The sequence below is a fragment of the Callorhinchus milii genome, unplaced genomic scaffold, assembly GCF_018977255.1.
Source record: "Callorhinchus milii isolate IMCB2004 unplaced genomic scaffold, IMCB_Cmil_1.0 Scaffold48, whole genome shotgun sequence".
Lineage (NCBI taxonomy): Eukaryota > Metazoa > Chordata > Chondrichthyes > Chimaeriformes > Callorhinchidae > Callorhinchus > Callorhinchus milii.
The window spans coordinates 366,094-387,225 of NW_024704789.1; the positions used below are offsets into that span (position 1 = coordinate 366,094).

A 21,132-nucleotide genomic window follows, 5' to 3' on the forward strand; every position below is an offset into this window, starting at 1 on the left:
TCCCTTGTCCAGATTGCTGTATTGTAATCGCTCCCAGATCTCTATTATTTTGCATTTAGTGCACTTACCATTCCAAAACCGCCAGCGTTTTAGTGCTTAAATCAAAACGTTCAGATTTAACCCAATAGATTCTGGAGTGGGTTTAATAACCATAATCTGGTTATTTGGAAGAAGGAAATCTTTGATTCTTAAACCCTCAAACCTTGCATTGTTTTATAATATTTTTATTAGTTGTGTGTGTGTGTAGGGTGGGGGCGTGGGGTCTAGACCAAAAACTTCCCTACAGAAAAGGAATGAAAATGAGACAAGCCATCCCACGTGTCTCTCATCAAGCTTCAAGTGTTTACCCACAGTGGCATTGACTGGGACCAGGCTTTTTCAAACAAGAAAGGTTAGTGGGTTTCAATGGGAAATTGAGGAGAAAATAATATTCCAAAAGAAGATATGAGTTGAAAAATATGACATTTGATGTTATAACTGAGCCAGGTATCATCTTGGTTCAGCTGGTAGCATTCTCACTCGTGGGTCAGAGGTTTTCGGTTCAAGTTCCTTGTAAGGACTTTGTGCTGACGGTCTCAGCTGACGGTCCAGTGCAGAGCTGATGTAGAGTTGCTTTATCATAGGTAGATATTAAAGATCGTATGATGTTTCTCAGATTGAGAAGGGAGTTTTCCCCAGTGTCTTGACTAACAGTATGCCAGATAAATTGGTCACTCATTTTCATATTTGTTAATGAAACATTCTGTGTGCAAATTCGTTGCCACCTTCACCTATAAATACGTCACTGCACTTTACAGCAATTATCAGTGAAGGTCTTTGTGATGTTTCGAGATCAAATGATTATTATTTCCATCAATGATATTGTTAAAAATTCTGCCCCTGTGGATGTTGCAGTCAATGTGCAACTGATAATCTTCCCAGTCTAACTTTGTCTTGAAGCTGCCCTTGGGGGGCTTTCAGTACTGGTTCACAGAACGCCCCTTAATTCAACTATTGTTATAATAATAATATATTGTTATTATTCACTTCATTAGCAGCTTCTGCTTAGAAAAAGTGTAACCAATTTTTCTTTGTTCTACAATGAGTGACAGTGAAATGAGTGAACGTACGCGTGTGTGTGTGGGGTGGGGAGGGGGGGATGAGCTCTTAACACAAGCCAGATTGTCGGATGTGCCATAGTCCTTATTCTCTTGGTAGCGCATATGTCACACATCATACTTGGATGAGGGATGGATATTCCTTAGCTCACTATTCATAGCCTCACAAAAAAGATCCTGAAAGGCCATATTTCTTTTAAAATGGTAAATGATTAAAAAGAAAAAATAAGGAAAGGAACCTTGATTATTGGGTAGATAAATATTTCTTCATTAAATAATTCCCAATTGAATAATGCGCAGTCCATAACAATCCTTCTGCTCAGAAAAACAACAGCTTGCTGCTATTCTACACCTACCTCTCAGGCAGCACCATAGCTGCTGTCCACAAGTACAGTTTTACTGTGTGTGCCTGAACCCAGTCAGCTTTTGTTCGTCACTGTTTTGGGCTCTCTCCGAGCAGCTTCAAATATTCATTATCACCAAATGGGATCATATTTAAATATTAAACAACCTGTGTTTTCCCTCAGAGAGCAGGCAGGGCTATGGGATTCGGCATTTGCCCACAACATACACACAATCACACCACTTTACAGTATATCCTGCGAAGCGTTTTGAGATGATAAGGCACTATATCAAATGCAAGGATTATTATTACTGTTGAATATTGCAATGCAAAGTTAGATGTAGCCAAATATCTGATAACGTTGTCTAGTCCAGTATCTTTGAATGATATTCAATAGACGCTGGTTTTGTTGTTTCAATCAACCAATATATATTAGGTAAATAAAGGTTTTGCTATCCCAATCGCTTTGAGACATCCTCCTGATGTAAAAAGCGCTATGTAAATGTAGCTTGTATTGTGTAGTAATTACTACATTTGGTTCATCCAACTTCTTGGCAGTTTAGTCTAGTAGCCCCCTATTTGAAATAAAAACTATCATGTTAATTGAAAATGTATGTTTAACATGTGCTAAACACAATGAATGAATTAATCAGTCATTACAAATGGTAGGTTGTGCAACTGAATATATGTTTCATTTTCATTTATTTGCACTAAAATCTTGGCCGTGCTACATATAACTGTTCAAGTTCCTAGTTCTTGTTTATTTGCAGTCAGGATCACAGGATATTACATGCAGTAGAAAGTATAGCTACCAGTTTTACATATTTCAGAGTACTAACACATCTAATCATGACAACATAAACAATAATTATTTTATTATCCTTTGGGTATGTCCAGTTAGGGACATTAAGTGTTGGATGGAATCCTTGTTACTACATTCAAGTACTTTCCTTTCAATATCTTATTTAGATAGATTTCTTCTAAGAGGATGAGTTCATTGTTCTGGAGTCTGAAGAATCAGACCTTTCATCATAGTCCTCCTCTGTATAAATGGGCTGCTTGGTCACCATAGAACAGCCTTCATCTGCAATGGAAAGCCTAGCATCATCCGAAGGACGAGGGGGCAGCACTGGGGAACTGCGAAAAATTCCAGCTGAGGTGTTGGGGAAAGGTGTGACATATTGGGATCTGAGCTGGTACTGCTGTTGGAGGGTCATGGTGTTCCACAGAGCCATGTCGTTTGATACAAATGGGTTTCCCTGGTTTCTGGTCAAGGTATTCCTCAGGACCAGCGGGTAACGTGGAGGTTGAGGAAATGGGTTTTGCAGTGGCATGGTCAAGGGCGTTGGCATCACATTGCCAGGGTCACCGGAGAACCTAAAGGAATCTGGGACCCTAAAAGCTGACCCGACGGACCACTTGGAGGAGGACATAGGGTAGGAGCCAATTGTATGTTCAAAGAAAGTCTGTCCGTTGGAAGATAAGGAGAAGGTATCTGAGGCTTCTGTAGATCTATCCGAACCTATTGCAGAGCGACTTGACAATAGGATTTCAATGGCACCAACGAGATCGCCTCCACAACCTTTCAAAATCAGCTCCAGAACTGTCGGTTTGTGGTTTGGGAAAATCTTCTTCAACACTTCAATCGGAGGTCTGTTGCCTTTTAAAGGAAAAGGAAGCGGCATGCTGCCCGATAGACCCTCCATTAGCAGGTGGCTTTGTTCTGGAGGGAATTTGGGACTTTCTGTGGTTGTTTCTGGTGTACTGCTGCTCTTCTGCATTACCAGCCTCTCTTCATCGACCACTGAAGTTTCAGGGCTTTCGGCTGCATAGCTCTTACTTTTCGCCAGATCTGGAGAATTTCTTTGGCCTGTCTCCTTGTCACTGTACACTTCCACATTCTCGTTTGCAACCTGGCCATCTAAGTGTTCCTCTCTAATGTCTAAAGAAAAAGAGAGAAAGAAAGGAACCTGGTGATGAACATAATAATAATAATAATAAGGACTGTATCTGCATTCTAAAGTCAGCAATTAACTCCAATGGATGGTCAGCACTCAGCATTTAGTCACAACCTGGGAGAAAATATTCTAATTTATTTAGAATAGTGTAAACATTTGTAAGTAGCAGAGCTACTTATGTTATGTAGGAATGTTGGAACAGCAGAAGGCCACCCAGCTTTACAAACCTATTCTGTATGACATTTTATTAGATCATGGCAGCTTCTTATATTTTAACCCCACTTCCCTGGTCTTTCTCCATATAGATGACTTTGAGATAATAATAATAATCCTCGCATTTGGTAAAATACCTTTCACGGCAGGAGGAATTTCCCAAAACACTTACACAAGGTGTACTGTAAAGTGGAGTGCTGGTGTGTTTTGTCGGACTAACACGGCAGCCAATTTGTGCACAGAAATGTCCCACAAACAACTATGAATTAAATGACCAGTTTTATTTGAGGGGGTCATGGGCCAGGACACTGGGAGAAATTCCCTTCTCTTTTATAAATGGCGAGGAACTATTTCCTCAGGTAAATGATTTAAAGATAAAAGTTAGAAAAACAATGTCTCTCAGAGGCTTGCAAGCATGTGGAATGAATGCCAGGGGCGACTATTGGAGCAGAATTGATTGGGGCATTTAAACAGGAATTAAATAGGCACATGCAGAGGCAGGGAATTAGAGGATACTGGGAAAGAACTGGGAATTGGGATTAGGATAGATGGCTTCGTTGGAGGAGCAAACACTAATATAATGGATTGAATGGCCTCCTACAGTGCTGTAGATTTCTATGGTTTTATGGTTCATTACAATTGACCCTGGCATTAACCATGGCAAGTCACTGCACCTAAATCCTGAAAGTCACAACTTGAAAGATCAATTAATCAGTTCATGGGACCTTTAGTTTCTGCCTATGTACTGACCTTAACAACGATATACTAAACATTACAAAGTCTACTCAACAACAACACCTTATACCTTCACGAGGGATAGACAATCATAAAGTGGTTAGAAACATTTCTTTATGTAGAGCAGAGATGCCAAATTGGGGCCGCATGTAGCCCACTAGCTGCAACTTGGCCAAACCTGACGTAGAGGATGGCTGGAATGTGGAAATCTCTGCAAAAACTACAATGAATCTGATTTTTTTTAAAAAACTCCAAATACATTGATTCTTACAATCCATGAATGTGCTGGAATGAGGTGAGAAGAGATCATCAAAGGCCAGACATAGTACCTGAGCATTTTATTAAGCTAAAGATTCTTACCCCATCTTAAATGATTCATCTTCCCTTGTTGTAAGCTTTATATTACTGTAGTGCACAAGACAATCTGAATTTCATCCTTTATGGTAAATGGGAGTGCTGACTGAAAAAGCTATCACAAACAAACTAAAATGATTAGTAACTATTTTGACAGCATAGCTCTGTCAACCAAGTCTAAGTCGTACATTACATTTTGCACCCTGGCTATTTCTCCTTGACTGTAGTTTTTTTTATTGATATAATTGAAACGCTTCTGTACATTTCACATATTTTCATTATAATAAACACTTTTCCTCATAAAATATGGGCATTGCCATGGTATCAGTCACAGGTCATTATTCATAGAGTCAAAGGATTTTATTTATTCCACAGATCCTGTGTCATTCTCATCTATATTACACTTTCACTTATATCATTCCCCAAGACCACTCCTGAATAATGAGTGAATCCAATCCAAAAGTATATTATATTGACAATACAAATGAAGTTTAGCAATAACATATAAATATTGTCCCCAGTACCTGCCTTAATATAAACATTGAGTCCAATATATTTGAAACAGGATTCCTTATATAAAGAATACAAGTTAGGATTCCCTCCAAGCAATACTTGTGTCAGCCGGACTCAGTTGGTAGCACTCTTGCCTTTGAGTCAGAAAATTGTGGGTTCAAGCCCCATGTCGTGACTTTGAATTTAGGGTGACATCCCAATACAGTGTAGGGAATGTGCTACATTGTCAGACGTCAGTGACGTCCTTCAGTGAGATTTTAAACCGAGATCCTGTGTGCTTGTCCAGGAAGACCAGAAAGATCCCATGTTCCTATTCAAAAAGACAAAGGGGTTTCTCCCAGTGTCCAGACCAACAATCCCCCAAATAAAATTGGTTATTTACTTCAATTAAGTTTTGTGGGACAATGCTGTGTGCAACTGAGCTGCTGCATTCACCTATGAATACACAATTGCTAAACTTTACAGTAAACTTTACAGTACTTTCCTCCCGACGTGAAAGGTGCTCTATAAATGGAATCTTGTTGTTGTTGTTGTAAACTCTTATGGAGCTCTTTGAACCTTTCAACAACATGATAAGGTGCATGATTTGATAATAATCAAATGCAAGGATTATTGTTAAGATACATACTTCATGCCAACTTGCTGGACCTCTAGTCTAAATGCAATAGCATTCTTGAATTTGATAGAGCATATAGGACATTTCAAAGAGCTTCCCAAAGTTTCTGTGAAGTGTAATGGTAAGCAAATGCAGAAACCACTTTACGCTAAGCAGTATCCCACAAATAGCCATGAAATAAATGACCAGTATTTCTGGAGATTGTTGGCCAGGACAGCGGGAGAATCTCCCTTTTCTTTTCATATAGTGTCACAGGACCCTTAATGTCTACTTGAATAGCCCAAACGGACCTTAGTTCAATGCCTCATCCAAAGAACAGCAGCTCCAACTCTTCCAGCCTAGATTCTGAGTTTATGATTACAATGTGGAGATGAACCCACACCCTTCTGACCTGGAGGTTAGAGTGCTACCAACTGTACCAAGCTGACACCAAATAAATGTAGATTGTGTCAGAGGAAACTCCTTCACCAGACGCACTTTTTGCTTTTCTTTAAATTAAGGATGACTTTTTAAATCGCTGTGTTTTAGATCTCAGTATACAATGGCTTCCACAATTAAAGGCAGTTATTGAATCTTGGGAGTTGCAATGATGAAGTTGTAATGTCATGGGAGCTCTTTGACTGAATTACTTGTTTATTTTAAAACAACATGCTAGTTACCTGTTTTTATTTGAATAGGATTTCAGAGTGAATTACTGAACCGAATAAAACAGCAATGCACTGTTTCATAAATATGTGTAAAAATAACTAAGATTTTCTTTTAAGTTCTGCTGCTTCTGATTTTAAGAAAAATACCAAATCAATCCTAAGCAAAACAGAGAAAAATGGCCAACGGTTCGTTGGATTTTTCTTTAAGAATGTAATTGAAAACCAGCATCATACAGTCAAGCCTGAAGCTGGACTGTAATTATAAAACAAATCGGACACACTACACTTAGGTCATTTTCTGCCATCTGTTTTCAGTTTCCAGATACATCAACGAGAACAATGATAGCTGATATATAAAAACTAAAGGTTTGGAATAAAGAGGCTATAACTGAGAGGGATAGGACTGCATTCAGTTAAGGATTAGCATTTTTGCAAACATTTAGCAGGAACAAATATTGCACTGCTATTTTCATTAATCTGCTGGAAGCCAGTTAAACTGAGATTGCGTCTGAGACCTACGGAAAATGCGGGGTGGGGGGATGGGGAGGTGCACTGATAGGTGAGAAATCTTTTCATGGAGTGCTGCAGCTTTAACAGAGTGTGCAGAGTAGACCAATATGAAATGTCATGTACTGCAATTGTAGATAGTATTATCTGAGAGGGAAAGAGATGAAAGGGAGGCAATGGCCCCCAGGCGGAGAACTCTCACCCAATACCTTGAACATGAGTCCCATTACTGGCCATTACGGATTGGAACATTTGGATTCTCACCTTCTCCACTGAATCCTCAGGTTATATCAGAAAGAAAGAAGAAGCATGTACAAGATTCAATCAGAGGCATCTCCATCAGCAAGGCATTCATATTTTAAAACAACATGCTTATTGGAGGACTATCCTCTACTGTTAACCAGCCACAGACTTAAAAGATTGTACTCACTTTAGCTATACACATGCACATCCACCTGAACCTCGAGGAAGACATTACACGTTGACATTCACCTGGATCTGTGACCCAATAAATACACTTGATTGTCTTTTCATGTGGATTTCTTGTAACACCCCCACAAGATTGAAGCTACTGCCTTGAGTGACCACATCCTGCCTCTCTAGGTTCCTATGTGTCTCATGAGTGGCGTCAATTGCAACCTATTCCCAAGATTTTCAAAATAGAAGTATTGGCTCCCTGGACACAGGATTCTTTCTCAGTAAAAAACAGGTGCATGGCATCTGCTTAACACATCCTCCACCCACACCACTCCCCCACCACACACACACACACACACACAAACAAACACATGCTAAGTCCTCATCTTATTTTGCACTGCAAGCAAATATTGTAACTAAGACAATATACATGGACTCTTGGGAACTTTGCAGGTGCCCAAACCTCTTGTTCATCAATAATCTGCATATTATATATCTTCCTGTATTCCAACATTCACACCTTCAATGCCAATTCAAAGAGCTCACCACCCTCCCCTGTAGTGATGGGCTTCTCCGTACCACAACCCCTCAATGGCCATTGGGGTTCACACTTTGGCCAGTTGAGGCATTATATACCTTCCATGCTGGAGAAGTGACAAGGTTTTCAGGGCTTAGTGGACCCATTGGGACTCAAACCCACAACTTTCCAGTCTCATGTCTGGTGCTCAACCAACGTGACCTTGAATAGTTAGAGAAACATGTTTGATATACTAACACCCAATAGTGATAAGAAACGGCAGCATCTGGAATTGTTTTAAAGGAATTGCTATATGTTTGAAATGTCCTCAATGGAAACGATTGTGCTCAATGGAATTTGCCAAAGGAGACTGTGCTAGTCCCCAGGCCAACTCTTTGCATGGATCCTTGCAGTTTTAGCATCACACATATTGCCAGAATCTGAATACATGAGGGCACAAATGTGTGACTCATGGACCCTGAAAAGAAATCACGTTAAAATATTAAAAGCAGGAAGAATGAAAATGCACAGCATTTAAGAGGCATTGAAAGTGGTATCAAGCAGCAATTGCAGTTTGCCCTTTCATGGGAGAGACCTGCGTTTCTCTTTCAGACTTTGTGATTCCAGCATTTCCTGTTTTTATTTAAGCACTCCATAGGCCACAAGAAGCTGCACAATCATGTTCAGGTGGGGAAGGGAGCAGCGATATGGTGATATCTTTGGGGGGAGAGAAGCAAGGAGAATTATTATAGACACAATAAGAGTCAACCCATGACTGTTTGTGGGACACTGATGTGCGCAATTGGCTGCCTCGTTTCATCCACAAAATACAGTCAATTCACTTTACAGTATATTCTGTGAAGATCTTTGAGACGTCTCAACAACATGATAAAGGGCGCTATATAAATGCTATATATTATATTATATATAATAATAATGAGATGGTACTTTCAAATCTGGAATTGAGTTGCATTTGGAAGGACATGTGGCGACCTTGGATTTCCTGGAGAAATGCAACATTTACCAAGGAGTGTTCCTAGCACCAGAGTTTTGATTGATGAATCTGTGCTGGTTCTCTCTGGAAAGCTGTTAACAGAAGTGCTGACTGGCTGGCAATGCGCACTACATCAATGCAGATGTAATTGCATTTCCAAGCAGACTGCCTGATCCCTGGTAACATTTCAGTTTTGTTTGACCTTTTTGAAGAAGTTATTGTTGTCCCATTCGATTGAATCTGTCCCGGGTTTGATTGCTGTAATTTGTTAACAGTCTCCCTTTCAAGCTCGATCATTAACGATCTGGCTAAACCCGATAGTGAGCAATTTCTCTCACCTGTTTTCACATTAAGATACAAAGCCTCTTCAGATTTAATCGTGATAGAGTTAGATACAATATACATTTATTATTATGAATAAAATGTCCCGCTGAACCATCCTGATAATCCCCTAACCCGCAATCATTTTTCTATTTCTCTAAAATAATATTTTTACCTTTCCCAACACCAGATCTGCACAATCCCATCAATAATAACATGCTGTGGAGGGCCAGTGTGTGAGTGTGCGTGTGTGTGTGTGTGTGTGTGTGTGTGGGAGTGAGTGCGTTTTCTGCAAGTATTAAATTGTGTTATAAATCTCCATCCTCTCCCAGTCGAGCAAAAATAAAAAAGGCGCCAAGTTATTTATCCGAAATACCTGTTACTGTATTAACATTATTAGGTAACACCGCCTCAAGGCCACTTGTAATAGCGTTTCATGGAGATAGTGATGTTAAATAGTTTCTAAATATCTAGACGGACCTCGATTGCACCGGTACCTTCCTAGTTACAGAACTAACTGATTTATACAAGTACAGTATTTGCATACACATTCTGCATGTTAATAAACTATTAGATAATAGTATTAGTAACTAATAGTAACTATTAGATCTCCTTACCCGAAATCTCTCCTTGCAAACCCTAACAAGCGAATTCAGTTTTGCACCATTCACTTCACGCCGATGTAACACTGTGTGGATGTTTTTGCTTTTTTAAAAAAATAAATCCAAATTGCAACAATTCACAGCAAGTTCTTGCCTCCCTCCTGGAATAATTGACAGTAAATGTTCCTGTTTCATTCAAAACTTCTTCCCCGACGCGACGATTTTCGAGGCATGCGCTAACGTCGACTTTAAAGAGTTTTCAATCTGATTTTAACATCATAAAAATCGCCACTTTCAGGGGTTTAGGGAGGTTATATCATCGAGGTCTGTGCTAATCTCTTTTACCCAATGAATGCAGCCAGGAAATTATGGGCGACCTTGCCATAGTCCTCAAGCGGGCATCGCTACCAAAACCTCTTAATAAGTGGCTGAATTGGAAAAGACTGAGATGCAAACGAATTGATATTATTGTGGTTTACATTCTGTCCCAATGTCCTACTTGTGGGAGTGAACGGTTTCCGAGCATTCACCAATTGACCGTAACAAATAAAGTCAGTGTATCATGGTCCGTCCCTATAAAGAAATCTGAAACTAATTATATATAATATATATCGTTAAAACACACACACACATATACACATGTATATATGCATATATATAATTTATTATATAGTATGTATATATATCATTAAAACACACGTACACTGTATATAATTTTATATATATATCAATAAAACACATATATACTATATATACGTATATACAATATGTGTGTTTTATTGTTCGATGATACAGCAAATATTTTACGAATGATAATCTCTATCACTGATCGCCCGACGACTTCAACTCGAGCTCCACATCATTACAGAATAATCTCACACCAGTTTATTATTCTACAAATACTGTATATTCTCAGCTCCGACCATTCAACGTGTTTAGTCCGGGCCAGGAACTGTATCTACAGGATTACAGACACTTAAAACATTTTTTTTTAAAAAGGGGGAAATCACCATGTCTGACAAAACAGAATATTCCAAGTATTAACGATAATTAAAATGATCAGATTGTGCAGCTTCACGAAAGAAGCGTTCAACTAAAATGATGGTAGAAGTTTGCAAAAAGCGCTCTGAATTCTCGTTATAAAGTCCACACTAATTGGAATAAATACACTTTAGGTTCTTTGCACTGTTAAAGTAACAAATAATTGCATATGATCGCTCTCTATACCTTTTAGGGGCTTAGTAGCAGCTCGATTCGTATCAGCTCGAAATGAAACCTGTCTTTATAACTGTAGAAATAGCACCGCCGTAAGTAGGTACTTCATTCAATTCACATCTACAAAGCTTATCTCACAGCTTGCGGTATGGCATATTTGCCCACTCGTGTATCTGGAAATTATTAAGCAAAACTTTCTTTAATAGATTGCTCCAAGGGTATATAGATAATGGTGCATCAAAAAACCCGCATAAATATGTAACATCGTGGATGTAAAATAACCAAATGCACAACATTTACAACCGAATTGAGAGACACTATTGCTGCTAATTGGTTCAAACCAATTGGTTTTCAAAGGAAAACTCCCCATATGTGGAGTCCTGTAGCTCAGTGGTTAGAGCACTCGCTTTGCAAGTGAGAGACCCTGAGTTCAATTCCAGACAGAGGGCGAAACCTTGGGCAAGTTTCCTTACTCCACACAGAGCCTAATAATAATCCCTCCAAAACCAAAAACAATAATAAATTGGTCATTTTCAATCTACGACTGTTTGTGGGACATTGCTGTGCGCAATTGGCTGCCGCGTTCGCCCACAAATATACAGTTAATTCACTTTACAGTGTGTTCTGTGAAGCGCTTTGGGACGTCCTCCCGACGTGAAAAGCGCTATATCAAATGCAAGGATTATAATTATTATTATTATTCGTTCTTTTACTCAGAGTTTTGTGATAAATGCTTATTTGACATAACGGGAGAAGGTCGTGGGTTCAAGCCCTACGTGGGGGCATTGAACTGGTTGTCCAGGCTGATACTCCAATGTAATGCTGGGGAGTACTAAATTATCAGAGGTCCATATTAAACTGAGGTCCCAAATCCTATTGCGCTACTCAGAAAGATAAGTGAATTTCTCTCTCCCAGTGTTTTTGCCCAACAATTCCTCAAATAAAATTGGTCATTCGCTTCCTGGTTGTTTGCGGGCATTGGTGTGCATACTAATTGACACTCTGTTCCCCTACAAAATTCACAGTCACGACACTTCTGCAAATCCGATTATTATTATTATTTTTGTGTTTCTTCCCCCTCAAAATCGTAGCTGAAGGCCAGAGAAAACAATGGACAAATATAACGTCTTAGTGCTGGTGTTTTCGAATGTGTTTACTGAAAGCAAAAGACTAAATCAAGCTTTATAGACAGTTAAATGTGGACACAGATCTGGGGTTTACTGCTTACCAAAAATATAAATGTAATGCGTAGAAAAGGAAAACTCCCCATCAGAAACCCTTTCTTTTCTTGTAAGATTTATTTTGTTTTAATTACAAATGTTGACAACATCGTGAGAAGTGGAACGAATCTCGAAGTATTGCTGAGCCCCAGTAGTATGAGACCTTAATGTAAATGTGAAGTGCAAAACATGTTATTGTGTGTGACTCCAGCAGAGTTCTCTGTGTTTGCACTTTGCACACTATATCCTTACACACACACAGATGCACGCAAACATGATTTGAAATGAATGGCTGAAACGAAGCACTCGGGATTAATAACTGTTCCTTTACAATGATCCTAAGATTATTTCTCTAGGTATTCCTTCGTACGTTCAATTCCCCCCTGGGTGTCCCCTGGAACCCAATGTTTAAACAAAACAAAACAAAAACGAATGCTTGAAGTTTAATCACAATTTTAACCGTGTGCTCTCTCATATAGTTACGTTAGTCAGAGCTCTCTTTAAATTGTATTGTGAAAAGGTCAATTGATCAGCACAATACTCTTCAATTATACCTGTGTGAGAAATCTAATCATCTGTTTCATGACTTAACGTGAAATAAGTACTGCTTTGCTCAGACCACCTTCCCCGGGGTGTGCTGTGCGTTTCAGCCTCGAAGTGATTCAGTTATGATGTTATTTCTTGAAAGATCAACTCTGTAGATTCCTCTTCAATGATATTTGCAAACTTCAGTTTGTACCGGTCAATGTGTGAATGTATGTGTGCTTCACGGTCATATCCGGTACTGGAGCCATTGACATTAAAAAGTTGACCCAAGGAACCTGAGCTTGTGAAACTCTTAGGAAATCTTTCCCCAGCTATTCCAAACCTAATCCAAGACGCCAAGTTCCCATCACTGCTAAGCTGCCGCCTGCGGGTCGCCTTGTTTTTGTGTTTTGCTCTATTAGAATATAGGAACATCAAAAGTTTAGATTGTGACTTTAACAGTACTTGAAACTGATAATAACGTATTACGCCTTTCAGGGGCTTTGCATCGCAGCGTTGTATCAGAGACTGGACTGCAATTGCTCAGTGTCTTGTGAAAGTACATTCCAGTTTGTTTAAATTAGATCTGTGTCCCTGAAGGGTTAGGGTGAGGGTCACGAAAGGCACGTTCGTGCTCAGTGAAGTGCAAACCACGTTATTGTGTGGGACTTCAGCAGAGCTCTGTGTTTGCACCATGCACACTGCTCTTCCTGTAGGAAGCAGACACCGGCTTGTTCTTGTCTATTTCAATATACAGTCGTTCAATCTCTCACACTCCATCCGTACACCCACAGATACGCTCACACACACAAACTTCCAGTTTAGTTTGAAATTGTAGATCTTTCTAAACGTGCATATAAGAACACAGGCAAGAAAATATCACGCTTATTTCTGCAACTATAGTTTTGTGAACAAAACCTTCATCAAAACGATTAAAAATAGATTTTGTTTACACAGAAGTATCCCTGTCTATGACCTGAGTTTCTGTGTTAATTGGCTGCCGGGTTTGCCTGCAAAATAGTCACTATACTTTACAGTAAATCGTGTGAAGCGCTTTGAGGCGTCCTCCTGACCCAAAACGTGTTTGTATCAAATGTAAAGATGAGTGTTGTGATTGTTATTATCATTGCAATTGGCTGCCTAGTTTCGCCCACAAAATATACAGTCAATTTATTTTCACAGTATATTCTGTGAAGCGCTTTGAGACATCCCAACGACGTGATTAGGTGCTATACCACATGCAAGGATTATTATTATTATTATCTATCATCATCATCATCTGTCCTATAAGACCCAGGTAAAAGAGATACGGGTTTCCCCTCTATTTTCAGTGTTCAACTGGACTGGTCAGCCAGCCAAGGTTTAACCATTTGAGGGGTGTGCTGTGCAAATTATTATGTGTATGAAGATAATGTGCCGATGGGGTGATCTCACAGAATACCTACAGAAATCTGTCTTCTCTTTGATGTTACGATGGGGAAGTAGAGTGCAGAAAGCTCAACTCAAACGGGGAGAAATAGCCATTCCTCACATACCTATCATGTATTGAAAATATTCACACTCCGACTTGCCTTCGTCTTACTCCACTGGTCTGTGCGGTTTCTCTTTTGTTTGTCTTATTCGGTTGGGTGTAGATTACAACATCATCGACAACTATATAGCGCACCTCACGCAGGACAGCGTCCCAGAGCGCTTGCGGGCTCTATCCGTCAGACATACTGCAGATTTTCCACTCACTTTGGGTTATATATTCCTAGTCTGAGATTCTTGTAAACCTGTTGGAAACTCACTTCTCTGATCCCACGTGTCCCTTTGGGCACAGGGGACAAGACACCCCCCATCCCCCTCTCCCCCCCCCCCCCCCCCCCCCACACACACACACACCCTCCTCTCTCTCTCTCTCTCTCTCTCCCCCCTTCCCCCCCCAAACTCCCTTCAGAGCAGTCGGAATTCGTAAGCAAAATCTGAAGCTCCACGAGTCAATTAAACACCAAACATCACCAGTATATTAGGTGCCGTTTGATCTGATCCATGTCCACGCTTTAGTAGATGTTGGTGTCTGGTTCTCATGTTGGGATGCGGATCCCTGACTGTCCACACCTCGGGCCGTCCTCCTGAAGTGAAAGGCGCTATACGCATGTAATCTGTCGTTGTTGCCCCCTATTATACACAGGGAATCTTCCTTTACAATCACAAACATTTCCCTGTTCTTTCTCACAAGCCGAGCGACTTCACTGATTGCACTTTTCCAGTATTTGTTTTGTATCTGTTCTTTACTTCACATTTCCAGCAGTTGTACTGAACCATGTTATTAATGTCCAGATCAGACCCAACATTACTAGCCCGGCGAGGCGAGGCTTTTACTGCTCGTGAATAAACAAACTCTGGTGAGGAATTGAATTAAGGAAGAAATCCCCAAGATATCAAGGTACTAATAGAAACAGACAGATTCTGTGTTGAGTGATGCCAAATGGCCCAATATTTAAACCTGGTGATGGGTTTCCACATGTGTCAGAGACCCGGCTGACCAAAACAAACAGGGTCACCTCTATGACCTATTTTTCTAAAGTTGTTCACTTTGTAAATCTTACTCTCCATTTCTCCCTCTAATATATGTATACAGATAATATATATATATATATATATATTCCCTTAAACATCCCCTTACCCCTCTAGGGCAGCATTAGTTAGACATTCTGGTCAGCAATACACCGTTTAAAAATAAACCTGGCACTTCAATGGTAACTGCTATAAGAAATCATTTTCAGTTTATGATGGGGAGTGGGGCGGTTAGCATTTCTTCTTGAGTTTTACCTCGTTAATCCATAAAACCTGTGAGTTGATATTGGTCAATACATTGCTATGATATCGAAATATAAACTATATATATGTAAAGCACCATTAATTGTCTCTAAATTGAAAAGGGATAAGAATAAGCCGATTCCATAACAACTTTTAAGAGAGAAGCAGATAATTATTTGGGAGAACAAGTTTGCAGGGCTATGGGGAGGGAGCAGGGGAGTGGGATTGAATTGGATAGCTTTTTTCAAAGAGCTGACACAGACACGATGGGCCGAATGGCCTCCTTCTGTGCTGTATAATTAATTCTATGATTCTATGAATGTGAAGCTAAACTGGAAATAGTATTGCAACCACACAGTTGACATGCCCTTTAGGGCTGTGTTTGTACCGGGTGCAGCTGAGGAGCATAAGTACTCGGGAAGTCTTGTCCTATCTAAAACATAACGCTTTCATTTCTATACAACTTTAAATCAGTACAATAAGATCGTCAATACTGAATATAAATCTTGAATCCCAGGATGATTTTAGTGGTTGGATTATATTTCAAATTATAGGATTTAATAGGAGATTTTCGTCCTACTAAAAAAATGTTTGCTTCTAAATCATCCTGGAAGAACCGTGAGGCGCTCAGTTACAATATAGAAAGACAAAAAAAAACACAAAGTAACCAGGGCTACCTGTTAGTGGGACCATACAGTTAGTGCATCAGTTACAATAACATTCTCCCTTATCGTTGGCATTTCTTTTTTTCGAGGTCATTTTTGGAATAAAGTGAAACAAAAAGTTTCTGCCCTCAAAGGAACACATCTCAGAAATATATTTGTTAAAAAAACACACTGAATGTATAAATCCACCAAGAACACTACCCCATGTGCCGCTCATGTTCACTGTTAGAGATGAATACAAGGCGCACATTTGCTCTCAACCTTGTTTCTGTCCCACTCCCGATACAATTCAACTGGATCGAGGTGCAGACTCGGGACAACATTGAGTTTCCCTTGACATCTGACAAAACATGTTGCATTTCCAATTACATTTTCTAATTGAAACAAATTATTTTCTCACCATTTAGCAAAAAATCTTTTCCCACAATTTTTTTTGAAGAATTATTTTCCCCTTTTTTTCACAATAAAAAATCTATTTTAAAATTGCACCCAGTTGCAAAAGCTTGTGAGAAGCGCAGGTGTGTGTGGGGGGGGTGGGGGTGGGGGAGGGTATGTGTGTGTGTGTGGGGGGGGGGGTATGTGTGGGGGTGTGTGTGTGGGTGTGTGTGTGTGTGTGTGTGTGTGTGTGTAGGTGTGGGTGTGTGTGTGTGTGTGTATGTGTGGGTGTGTGTGTGGGTGTGTAGGTGTGTGTGTGTATGTGTGTGTGTGTGTGGGTGTATGTGTGTGTGTGTGTGTGTAGGTGTATGTGTGTGTATGTGTGGGTGTGGGTGTGTGTGTGTAGGTGTATGTGTGTGTAGGTGTGTGTGTGTATGTGTGTGTGTGTGGGTGTGTGTATGTGTGGGTGTGTGTAGGTGTGTGTGTGTGTAGGTGTGTGTGTGTGGGTGTGTGTATGTGTGTGTGTGTGTGTATGTGTGGGTGTGTGTGTGTGGGTGTGTGTATGTGTGTGTGTGTGGGGGGGGTGTGTGTGTATGTGTGTGTAGGTGTGTGTGTGTGTAGGTGTGTGTGTGTGTGTGTGTGTGTGGGTGTGTGTGTGTGTTGTGTGTAGGTGTGTGTGTGTGTGTGTATGTATGTGTGTGTAGGTGTGTGTGTAGGTGTGTGTGTGTGGGTGTGTGTGTGTAGGTGTGTGTGTGTGTGTGTGTATGTGTGTGTGTGGGGTGTGTGTATGTGTGTATGTGTGTGGGTGTGGGTGTGTGTGTGTGTGTATGTGTGTGTGTGTGTGGGTGTGTATGTGTGTGTGTGTGTGGGTGTGTGTGTGTATGTGTGTGTGTGTGGGGTGTGTGTGTGTGGGTGTGGGTGTGTGTGTGTGTGTGTGTGTGTGTGTGTGTGTGTGTGTGTGTGTGTGTGTGTGTGTGTGTGTGTGTGTGTGTGTGTGTGTGTGTGTGTGTGTGTGTGTGTGTGTGTGTGTGTGTGTGTGTGTGTGTGTGTGTGTGTGTGTGTGTGTGTGTGTGTGTGTGTGTGTGTGTGTGTGTGTGTGTGTGTGTGTGTGTGTGTGTGTGTGTGTGTGTGTGTGTGTGTGTGTGTGTGTGTGTGTGTGTGTGTGTGTGTGTGTGTGTGTGTGTGTGTGTGTGTGTGTGTGTGTGTGTGTGTGTGTGTGTGTGTGTGTGTGTGTGTGTGTGTGTGTGTGTGTGTGTGTGTGTGTGTGTGTGTGTGTGTGTGTGTGTGTGTGTGGTGTGTGTGTGTGTGGTGTGTGTGTGTGTGGGTGTGTGTGTGTGTGGTGTGTGTGTGTGTGTGTGTGTGTGTGGGTGTGTGTGGGTGTGTGTGTGTGTGTGTGTGTGTGGGTGTGTGTGTGTGTGTGTGTGTGTGTGGCTTACCGGTGCCTGGCTGCTGCAGGCTGGCTGGCTGCTCTGGCTCCCAGCGCAACGCTGGCTCCTCGCCTTTGGGCTGCGGATGGCGAGAGTCGGAGGGGACAGGCGCCGCCGCCCCGACCCCGACCCCAACCCCAACCCCAACCCCGGGCACTGCTCGCAGGCTCTCGGGGATCAGGCTACCGATGCACTCGTTGGCCTGCTGTCTGCGCAGGGCCACCTGCGCCGCCATGACCCTCTGCCTCTCGATGATGAGGATGCACTTGTCGCAGGTGCAGTCTTTGAAGCGGCAGTAACGCTTGTGCCCCTTGAGCCAGGACAGGACGCCGTGGTTCCTGCAGCGAGCGCACTTGGGGGTCCTCTGGAGAGGTGCCCGGGGCTGCGACACCGGGCCGGTCATGTACATGTAGGGCGATCCGTAAGCGTTCATTTTTTTTCACAGAGAATGAGGAGGGTGGGTGGGGGGGGGGGTTTGGGGGGAAAGCTGTGCAAATCCCTATGTTATCTCAGAGAAGATCCGATCCCTTCTGCAGCATCGCCAACCGGTCTCGCGATTGCATTGATCTGAAAGGAGTGCGGGGAGGGGTCGGGGCTTCAGCCGAGCAGCTCCATCCACACGCACACTCGAGGCGAGGGCACCGCAAACTATCTCTGACTCAACTCGGAACAGGCAGCGACCGGGGGGAGGGGAGGGGAGGGGAGGGGGGGTGGAAATCGTTGTTGCCCAGTGACATCCGGCTAAACACATCAGAGAAAGCTGGATGGTACTCAGGGGATCGATGGAGGGAGAGAGAGGGGGGGGGGGGGCTGGGAGGGGAGGGGGGAACCTGTTGGTTGTTTCAGGTCTTGTTGCATCAGGGCTGAGTCTTTGCTATTGAGCTACGCATCCACCCCCACAGCTCAGCCTTCCCATACAGATTGGCATTCCCACACCAGCCTGTTTAAGGATGGTGCGCTTTTCTCATTCCCTCACTGACTGACAGGTGACCCCCCCCCCCCCCCACACACACACACACACCATATATATATATATACACAGTGTGTATAGCAAAGCCCCTCAGTCCCCGAGGTGAAGGCTGAAAGGGCAGCATAACTCGAGTTAGCACGAGTCGCTGGGAGCTCAGCTCAGCCCAGCCTCCCTCCCTCCCACACCTCAGCTTACCTCACCTCAGCTCAGCCTCCCTCCCACACCTCAGCTCAGCTCAGCCCAGCCTCCCTCCCTCCCACACCTCAGCTTACCTCACCTCAGCTCAGCCTCCCTCCCGCACCCAGCTCACCTCAGCTCAGCCTCCCTCCCGCACCTCAGCTCACCTCAGCTCAGCTCAGCCTCCCTCCCGCACCTCAGCTCACCTCAGCTCAGCCCAGCCTCCCTCCCTCCCACACCTCAGCTCAGCTCAGCCTCCCTCCCGCACCCAGCTCACCTCACTTCAGCTCAGCCCAGCTCAGCCTCCCTCCCGCACCCAGCTCACCTCACCTCAGCTCAGCCCAGCCTCCCTCCCGCACCCAGCTCACCTCACCTCAGCCCAGCTCAGCCTCCCTCCCACACCTCAGCTCAGCTCAGCCTCCCTCCCGCACCCAGCTCACCTCACCTCAGCTCAGCCCAGCTCAGCCTCCCTCCCGCACCCAGCTCACCTCACCTCAGCTCAGCCCAGCTCAGCCTCCCTCCCGCACCTCAGCTCACCTCACCTCAGCTCAGCCTCCCTCCCGCACCCAGCTCACCTCACCTCAGCTCAGCCTCCCTCCCGCACCCAGCTCACCTCAGCTCAGCTCAGCCTCCCTCCCGCACCTCAGCTCACCTCAGCTCAGCCCAGCCTCCCTCCCGCACCTCAGCTCACCTCAGCTCAGCCCAGCCTCCCACACCCAGCTCACCTCACCTCAGCTCAGCCCAGCCCAGTCTCTCTCCTGCACCCAGCTCATCTTAGCTCAGCTCAGCTCAGCCTCCCTCCCACACCCAGCTCACCTCACCTCAGCTCAGCCCAGCTCAGCCTCCCTCCCGCACCCAGCTCACCTCAGCTCAGCCCAGCTCAGCCTCCCTCCCGCACCTCAGCTCACCTCACCTCAGCTCAGCCTCCCTCCCGCACCCAGCTCACCTCACCTCAGCTCAGCCTCCCTCCCGCACCCAGCTCACCTCAGCTCAGCTCAGCCTCCCTCCCGCACCTCAGCTCACCTCAGCTCAGCCCGGCCTCCCTCCCATCAGTCCATGCAGACGTGAATGGCATCACCTGCCTCACCCATTGCCACGACCATTTGGCTCAGGTGCCATTCAGCTTTCAGATCTCTGGAATTTCCATGTGTAGATGGGATGCATGGAATTCTCACTTTGATTTGGATACTCTTAAACGTGGTGATGGGTTCTCACATGTGCCAGACACCCCGCTGACCAAAATAAAATTCAGATTTTTGAAGCAAAGATCATCTCTTTTGGTTTTAGCGGTCAAATCCCACTTTTTTCCCGCATACTACAGCACGCACATTTGTTTCCAGGCAGCCTTCTTGTCATATCTGGTTAACTCACTTTACATGTCAGTGAATCGAACAAAATGTGGCATCATCTATTGTATCATCCCAAGGCAGATCATCCAGAGCCGTGGGATGATCCTCCCGACGTAAAAGGCGCTATACAAATGTAATTTTGTATTGTATTTCAGTCCGTCTCTGGGAATAATGACCATTCTCAATGGGTTTGACATTTAAATTTGGTCATTTGATAATTTGGCCACAACTGATTGTGGGATGTTGCTGTGCGCAATAGGCTGCCGTGTTTTGCCCACAAAATACACAGCCAATTCGCTTTGCAGTATATTCTGTGAAGCACTTTGAGACGTCTCAACAACGTGATAAGACGCTATATCAAATGCAAGGATTATTATTATCTAAGTCTGCCTGTTTCTCGGGAACTCCGTGTCTGCAGCTTAACCAAAGAGACTCATGAAATTAATGTGCCGTTTAAAATGTAAAATATTTACAAGGCTGTGATCATGGCTGCTGACAAAAACTTAATCATTTTTGTGTTTACAGCATGTACAACATAGCCTGGAGGTCTTTCGTAATGAAATCCACAGCTCC

At 43.0% G+C, this 21,132-nt stretch overlaps 1 protein-coding gene across 3 annotated transcripts; it reads right to left on the reverse strand.

Moving 5' to 3' along the window:
- Positions 1-2,399: 2,399 nt before the first annotated feature.
- On the reverse strand, positions 2,400-18,496 carry dmrt3a (doublesex and mab-3 related transcription factor 3a). 3 transcript variants are annotated; one of them, XM_042345449.1, is made up of 3 exons: positions 18,073-18,496; positions 7,476-7,481; positions 2,400-3,361 (listed from the first exon to the last, which is right to left on the reverse strand). In XM_042345449.1, exons 1-3 carry the CDS (start codon positions 18,494-18,496, stop codon positions 2,421-2,423), a joined length of 1,371 nt encoding a protein of 456 aa, XP_042201383.1. In that variant the 3' UTR covers positions 2,400-2,420. The 3 variants fall into 3 exon arrangements, with proteins under 3 accessions (XP_042201383.1, XP_007890814.1, XP_007890813.1); XM_007892623.1 differs by lacking the exon at positions 7,476-7,481 and having other exon boundaries at positions 2,400-3,382; positions 18,079-18,496; XM_007892622.1 differs by lacking the exon at positions 7,476-7,481 and having other exon boundaries at positions 2,400-3,382.
- Positions 18,497-21,132: the final 2,636 nt, after the last annotated feature.

Bases quoted from the DNA above. Each gene is read 5' to 3' on its own strand.
- dmrt3a (XM_007892622.1), bottom strand. From the start codon at position 18,496: ATGAACGCTTACGGATCGCCCTACATGTACATGACCGGCCCGGTGTCG. The intron at 3,383-18,072 runs GTAAGCCACACA...CTTTTTCTTTAG, and splicing joins CCTGCAGCAGCCAGGCACCG to ACATTAGAGAGGAACACTTA.